We start from the raw sequence: 8,745 nt of genomic DNA on the forward strand, positions 1-8,745 counted from the left end.
AAATAGCCCTTGATGCCTTCAGTGTGAATCTACAAATTTCATAGTCATGAAAATAAAGAAAACTCTTTGAATGAGAAGGTGTGTCCAAACTTTTGGTCTGTACTGTACATAACAAAAAAGTATGAAACAACTGAAAATACGTCATATTTATATTCTATACTGAGAGAGAGAGAGAGAGAGAGAGAGAGAGAGAGTGTGTGTGTGTGAGAGAGAGAGAGAGAGAGAGAGAGAGAGAGGAGAACTGTAACAAAGTTTAATGTTGTATGTAAACTGTGTTTGAGAGAGAGAGAGAGAGAGAGAGAGAGAGGTGTTCAGAGAGGAGTCTGTTGGGTGTTTAGCTGTTATTTGTTTTATGGACTCAATGTTGAAAATGTAAAACATTTCAAACACTGTTGGCAGAAGTGAAAAATAAATAATTTTAGGAAGTTACAATTTTGTTTGATTCCATGATGTATTTTACTGAACATGAGTATTTACAATGCAAATCCAAATTATTTTAATTTACTTACAGTTACTTATATCTTGTCTTTTAACTTTATTAAGATAAGATTCTGCAGGTAAAACAACAATATTAAGGTGACTTGACTTGGACTTGACTTGACATAGCTTGTGACTTGACTTGACTTGACTTGCCCAAGAAAAAAATACTTGGGACTTACTTGAGACTTGAAGGTTAAGACTTGAGACTTACTTGAGACTTGCACATGTGTGACTTGGTCCCATCTCTGGCAATATCACATTCACTATTGCATGCGATGCATCTGTGATTATGAGCTTGAATTGCGTAGCTTGTCATATAAAATATAGGGGCTAAACAATTAATCACTTTTCTAATTGCAATTAGAGATGCTACAATCGTTAAAAAGTGGCAATCGTATGCAATCGTTCAAAGTGGTAATTGATCACTCAAAAGCCTCTTATGTTATTCTGTGTGCTAAAGATGCATTTTTTTTCTCTAGAGGTTATTTAAAGGGTTTTTCCATTGCTCTAATTTTTGTTTTAGTATAACATTATACCATTCATACACACACATACATATGTATATACATAAGTCATTTACTCACTATCTGCCCACTCCTTTACTTTGTTGAGCCAGTCTTCCAACTGGCTCTCTGTCACTGCCAGTTCAACTTTTAAAGACTCTAGGTTTAGCAACTGGTTTTGCAGAGCTTTTGTGGTCTGCAATTACAAGCAATCACAGATGGTACAAGAACAATAACTAAATGTTTAATGCACAACTTCAAACAGTAATAACATACATTATTGAACATCTAAAACCAATTCTACTGATGTTATTACCTTCTGATATCGGCGGGTCAGTGTGATGGCCAAAGTGTAGATCTTTTGCTGATTCCAGCGCATGGCCATGAGAGTCAGCATGTCTGTGCGCCCTGCAAACAGAGAATATCATGTTACCATATTCCCCCTACTTATTATGTAATAATGTAACTAGTATAGTATGTGGTCATTGTACCTGCTTTGGACATGTGTTTTGTAGTCACTGCAATCCTAGACAGGAAAGCATTGCACTGTTCCACCTCCTCACCTAGGGTTAAACCAGCCCCATCCTGATATGCCCCACTCCATTTCACCTGATTAGGAATAATAATAATAATAATAATGCTGAGAAAGTGTTGACATGTATTTGCAGATGTTCAGTTTTAGTAATCACAAACTTCACCTACCTCACATTTAAAATCATGGGCTTTGGCATGGAACACTGAAAGGAAGGGCTTCATGTTAAGAAGGTGCTGGAGCTCTGGACAGCTTTTTGCAACTCTTTGGAGGTAGGGCCAATATTTGCAAGTCACATCCATACAAAAAAAATGTATTTGCCTACTGGCCAGCTTTTCTTGCAGGTACAAGGGATAGGCAAAAATTTCACCCCTGTACATATTTAAAGCACGGAGGAGCACTCCGTGTCGACACACTGCAAGCTCCAATCCCTCCTCGTCTACCTTGCTGGCAGATCTCTGGGAGGTCTCTCTGGCTGCTGACCACTCCCCTCCACAAACACCTCGTCCACTCACCTACAATATGGAAAATGGTTGATAAAAATAAGAATCTCCTAAATAAACTCTTCAGTAGGAGGTAACTGTAGCCCTGTATTTATTCTAATAGTCTGCTTTTTTTTTTTTTTTTTTTTACATGTTTGGATGTCTTGTGAATGTAGTCCACAAATCTTGTCACATCTTCATCCTTAGCTATAAAGACGTCTTCAAAGATGGCCTTTTCTTCAGATCTAGAAAAATAATAATAATAATAATACATAACAGGTACACAAGCTTGTGATACTTTGTAATCTAATTTTACTGGGTGCACATTAAAACGATATTTTTCTTATTAATACTGTTTCAACAGTGTGACATTATACACAATTTTAAATACCTAGCTGCATTCTTAAAACGGTAATGCTTGCAGTTTCCATCGACTGAAACTGCCAGCATGTCTGGGCTGCACGCAGGACAGATGAAGGGCTCTTCCTTACAGATTTTGTCCACCTCGTATCGCACAGCCTCCCACTCAAAAAAAACTTTTTTGAAAACTGTCTTTGGAGATCTTGCCACACTATTAAAATTAAGGAAACCAACAAATACATTAGCATCTAAAAGATTTTCGTCCCACAATACAAAGACATTAACAATACTGTAGAATAAATAAATTCAATACTCACACGACCAAAGCGGACAGTTCGCTGATCGAGCATTCTCAAAAATGCTTGGCAGGACAGTCCTGGTGCAGCCATCTTCATTTCTTCAAATGAGAAGAAGACATCTGTGGCATAAATAGTGGCAAAGTGAAGGGTTGCAGGCCAGTAGTCACTCAGATTTAGATCACCCACTCCAGCAGCCCACGTGGCTTGGCATGCCTCACCCCAGCAGGCACACAACGTCATATGACGTTAATATTAGATTAGATTTAGGTCGCGACGTCAGGTAACCAAAATTCAATGTCAAGCCAACGTCTAATGACAACGTTAAATTGACGTCCAAGACCAACATCATCTGACGATGATATTAGGTTGTTTTTAGGTTGTGTTATAAAATAACCAAAATCCAACGTCTAGCCAACGTCTCAAGCCAACGTCACATTGACATCGAATACTGATATTTAGTCGTCAGGTATGGCAACCAAAATCCAATGTTACCTAGACGTCATAATGGCAACGTCCAAACAACGTCAAATTAAAACATCATTTGACGTTGATCTGTAGTTAGTTTTAGGTTGTGGCATTAACTAACCTAAACCCAACGTCGAGCCAACGTCTCAAGCCAACGTCACATTGACATCAAATACTGATATTAAGTCGTCAGGTATGGCAACCAAAATCCAAAGTTTTCTAGACATCCTAATGGCAACGTCCAAACAACGTCAAATTAAAACATCATTTGACGTTGATCTGTAGTTAGTTTTGGTTGTGGCATTAACTAACCAAAATCCAACGTCGAACCAACGTCTCAAGCCAATGTCACACTGACATCAAAAACTGATGTTTAGTCGTCAGGTATGGCAACCATAATCCAACGTTTTCTAGACATCATAATGGCAACGTCCAAACAACGTCAAATTAAAACATCATTTGACGTTGATCTGTAGTTAGTTTTAGGTTGTGGCATTAACTAACCAAAATCCAACGTCGAGCCAACGTCTCAAGCCAACGTCACATTGACATAAAATACTGATATTAAGTCGTCAGATATGGCAACCAAAATCCAACGTTTTCTAGACGTCCTAATGGCAACGTCCAAACAACGTAAAATTAAAACATAATTTGACGTTGATCTGTAGTTAGTTTTAAGGTTGTGACATTAACTAACCAAAATCCACCGTCGAGCCAACATCTCAAGCCAATGTCACATTGACATCAAAAACTGATGTTTAGTCGTCAGGTATGGCAACCAAAATCCAACGTTTTCTAGGAGTCATAATGGCAACGTCCAAACAACGTCAAATTAAAACATCATTTGACGTGGATCTGTAGTTAGTTTTAGATTGTGGCATTAACTAACCAAAATGCAACGTCGAGCCAATGTCTCAAGCCAACGTCACACTGACATCAAATACTGATATTAGGTCGTCATGTATGGCAACCAAAATCCAACGTTTTCTGGACGTCATAATGGCAACGTCCAAACAACGTCAAATTAAAAAATCATTTGACGTTGATCTGTAGTTAGTTTTAGGTTGTGGCATTAACTAACCAAAATCCAACATCAAGACAATGTCTCAAGCCAACGTCAGATTGACATCAAATACTGATATTAAGTCGTCAGGTATGGCAACCAAAATCCAACGTCTACAAAGCATCATAATGGCAACGTCCAAACAACGTAAAATTAAAACATCGTTTGACTTTGATCTTTAGTTTGTTTTTAGGTTGTGTTGTGATATTTACTAACCTAAACCCAACGTCAAGCCAACGTCTCAGGCCAACGTCACATTGACATCAAATACTGATATTTAGTCGTCAGGTATGGCAACCATAATCCAACGTTTTCTAGACGTCATAATGGCAACGTCCACACAACGTCCAATTAAAACATCATTTGATGTTGATCTGTAGTTAGTTTTAGGTTGTGGCATTAACTAACCAAAGTCCAACGTCTAGCCAATGTCTCAAGCCAACGTCACATTGACATCAAAAACTGATAATAAGTTGTCAGGTATGGCAACCAAAATCCAACGTCTTCAAGACATCATAATGTTAACGTCCAAACAACATTAAACTTTGATCTTTAGTTTGTTTTTAGGTTGTGACATTAACTAACCTAAACCCAACATTGAGCCAACGTCTCAGGCCAACGTCACATTGACATCAAATACTGATATTAAGTCGGCAGGTATGGCAACCAAAAGTCATAATGTTAAAGTCCAAACAACGTCAAATTATAACGTCATTTGACTTTGATCTTTAGTTCGTTTTTAGGTTGTGACATTAACTAACCTAAACCCAACATCGAGCCAACGTCTCAGGCCAACGTCCCCAACATCGAGCCAACGTCTCAGGCCAACGTCACATTGACATCAAATACTGATATTAAGTCGTCAGGTATGGCAACCATAATCCAATTTTTTCTAGACGTCATTATGACAACGTCCCAACAACGTCAAATTAAAACATGATTTGACGTTGATCTGTAGTTAGTTTTAGGTTGTGGCATTAACTAACCAAAATCCACCGTCGTGCCAACGTCTCAAGCCAACGTCACATTGACATCAAAAACTGATGTTTAGTCGTCAGGTATGGCAACCATAATCCAACGTTTTATAGACGTCATAATGGCAACGTCCACACAACGTCAAATTAAAACATAATTTGATGTTGATCTGTAGTTAGTTTTATGCTGTGGCAATAACCAACCAAAATCCAGCGTCAAGACAACGTCTCAAGCCAATGTCAGATTGACATCAAATACTGATATTTAGTCGCCAGGTATGGCAACCAAAAGTCATAATGTTAATGTCCAAACAACGTCAAATTCTAACAAAATTTGACGTTAATCCGTAGTTAGTTTTAGGTTGTGGCATTAACTAACCAAAATCCAACGTCGAGCCAACGTCTCAAGCCAATGTCACACTGACATCAAAAACTGATGTTTAGTCGTCAGGTATGGCAAACATAATCCAACGTTTTCTAGACGTCATAATGGCAACGTCCACACAACGTCAAATTAAAACATTATTTGATGTTGATCTGTAGTTAGTTTTATGTTGTGGCATTAACTAACCAAAATCCAACGTCGAGCCAACGTCTTAAGCCAACGTCACACTGACATCAAATACTGATATTTAGTCGTCAGATATGGCAACCAAAATCCAAGCTCTTCTAGACGTCATTATGGCAATGTCCACACAACGTCAAATTAAAACATAATTTGATGTTGATATGTAGTTAGTTTTAGGTTGTGGCATTAACTAACCAAAATCCAACGTCTAGCCAATGTCTCAAGCCAACGTCACATTGACATTGTTTGGTAGATTCCCAATTTAGGAATGGGGTCCCCCAATCACAATATTCCCAATCGTGTCTCACTAGGTAACTATAATCGTAAATCAGGTAAATTAAAGATTGATTTGGATGATTTACTTGTTGAAGGCCTCCAGAAAGACTGGAACAAAAAGGTCAAACGACAAAAGAAGAAAGACAAGCGTCGAGAGAAACAGAAGAGGAGATCAACCGACGGACCAGCAGAAAATCGTTTCTAAGATAAGAAGAATAAGTCGACTGGTGCGAAGACAAGAAGGCATGAATAAGAAGATAATAAAAATGATGAGAGAAATCATTAATTGTATTGAGTTGGTTAATGTTGATTTAGAGTTACAGTCTCTGGCAAATGGAATCGAGGCCTTGAGATTGCAAACCTCTGTTGCAAGACCAGAAAACCCTTAAAAGGTAACAATGAGATATATGAATTGTTAGACATCAACTTTAAAAGGCAGTATTAAGAAATGTATGATGTTAACATTTGCTCAACAGTTGAGACTGTCACGTACGCCAGTTGAGACTGTCACGTATGCTTGCTTTTTGCTAAGATAACAATGAGTGTGCAAGGAAATGCATCTTGCAATCTGGATTGCAGGATGGACTTTCTTTATAAAAATTGTATTGTAATGTGTTTAATCTGATTAACACAGGAAGGAGGATGCTGTGCAGTGTAGCAATAGTCACTTACTTAGCCTACGCCTTAAGATTTTGTAACAGCTTAAAGAAAAGATTAATTTGCTTTAATGGAAAAAAGATAGAGCAGCAATTACTTAATGTATGTGTGCAGAAGAGGGGTTGCCAAATAAGGAGATGTTAACTTCCTGTATCCATAGCAACCTGACTGTTAGTGTGTGCGTGCAAGCGGATGTGTTAATGTGTTTTACCAAAAGGAGGCATCCGGAAGAAATGATGTATTGTTTTTGGGGACTATATAATGTTATGGTTTGGACACATCCCCTGCCGCATCTCGGGGTGAAGACTTACGCTTTGACTTTTGTTTTTTACTTGTTAATATTTTGCTTATGAGTTAGTGTTTAAAATAAAGCGAAGCCATGTACAATGGTGATGCGTAAAAACCTTTAAACAAGTCTTTGAGTAATTTATTATGAGTAAAGTTATTATTTTAGTTTGTTCCTGATTCTGTATTGCCAAGCTCTGCAGAGGCAAAGACTCAACTGAGCTGATCTGGTTCTGGTGGGAAGAAGTGCAGAACTCTCCATTGCCACAGAGAAGACATCAAAGGTAAGAACAATGGTTTAGATTGCCTTTGCTGGTTTGAAATCTGGATGTTTGGAGAGAACATCTGTATATTTCTTTAGTCAGATAAAATTAACACAACAACATCAAAGACTGATGTTTAGTCGTCAGGTATGGTAACCATAATCCAATGTCTTCTAGACGTCATAATGGTAATGTCCACACAACGTCAAATTAAAACATCATTTGATGTTGATCTGTAGTTCGTTTTAGGTTGTGGCATTAACTAACCAAAATCCAACATCAAGACAGCGTCTCAAGCCAACATCAGATTGACATCAAATACTGATATTTAGTCGTCAGGTATGGCAACCAAAATCCAACGTCTTCAAGACGTCATAATGTTAATGTCAAAACAACGTCAAATTATAACGCCATTTGACTTTGATCTTTAGTTTGTTTTTAGGTTGTGACATTAACTAACCTAAACCCAATGTCGAGCCAACGTCTCAGGCCAACGTCACATTGACATCAAATACTGATATTAAGTCTTCAGGTATGGCAACCATAATCCAACGTTTTCTAGACGTCATAATGGCAACGTCCACACAACTTCAAATTAAAACATAATTTGATGTTTATCTGTAGTTAGTTTTAGGTTGTGGCATTAGCAAATCAAAATCCAACGTCGAGTCAACCTCTTAAACCAACGTCAGATTGACATCAAATACTGATATTTAGTCATCAGGTATGGCAACCATAATCCAGTGTTTTCAAGGCGTCATAATGGTAACATCCAAACAACGTCAAATTATAACATCAATTTATTTTATTTTTTTAAATTGTTATTTAATATAGTGGTTTCACTTTATTGTTTAGAAATTTATGTTGTTGCGTTGTTGCACCTACAGTCGTGGCCAAAAATATCAGCACCCTTGGTAAATATAATCAAAGAAGGGTGTGAAAATTCATCTGCTTTAATCGTTTTTCACTTTTATATAAAAAATTCACAAAAATGTATCCTTTCATTGGATAATAAGAATTTAAAACAGGGGGAAATATCATTATGAAATAAATGTTTTTTTTTTCTAATACACATTGGCCACAATTAATGGCACCCTTTTATTCAGTACTTTTTGAAACCTCCATTTGCCAGATTAACAGGTCTATTTTTTTTTTCTATAATGCCTGATGAGGTTAGAGAACACCTGACAAGAGATCAGAGACCATTCTTTCATCCAGAATCACTCCAGACCCTTTAGATTCCCAGCTCCATGTTGGTGCTTCTTCAGTTCACTCCTCTCATGTTCTGTAAGGTTCAGGTCAGAGGACTGGAATGGCTATAGCAGAAGCTTGGTTTTGAGCTCAGTGACCCATTTCTGTGTTGTTTTCGAGGTTTCTGTTTGGATTATTGTATGGTTGAAAGATCAAAACATGGACCATTATAAGATTTCTAACAGTCACTTACTGATTTTTTATCTGTTGGTATTTGATAGAATCCATGATGCCATGTTTCTAAACAAGATGTCTAGGGCCTCCAGCAGAAATATAGGCCCAGAAAA

General features: G+C 37.5%; 1 protein-coding gene across 1 annotated transcript; it reads right to left on the reverse strand.

The window, feature by feature from the left end:
• Positions 1–1,001: 1,001 nt before the first annotated feature.
• Positions 1,002–2,389, reverse strand: LOC113069310 (uncharacterized). Its single transcript, XM_026242315.1, has 5 exons — positions 2,149–2,389; positions 1,686–2,030; positions 1,475–1,592; positions 1,300–1,391; positions 1,002–1,179 (listed from the first exon to the last, which is right to left on the reverse strand). Exons 1-5 carry the CDS (start codon positions 2,269–2,271, stop codon positions 1,057–1,059), a joined length of 801 nt encoding a protein of 266 aa, XP_026098100.1. The 5' UTR covers positions 2,272–2,389; the 3' UTR covers positions 1,002–1,056.
• Positions 2,390–8,745: the final 6,356 nt, after the last annotated feature.

This window comes from Carassius auratus, unplaced genomic scaffold (assembly GCF_003368295.1).
Source record: "Carassius auratus strain Wakin unplaced genomic scaffold, ASM336829v1 scaf_tig00001335, whole genome shotgun sequence".
In the NCBI taxonomy this organism is placed as follows: domain Eukaryota; kingdom Metazoa; phylum Chordata; class Actinopteri; order Cypriniformes; family Cyprinidae; genus Carassius; species Carassius auratus.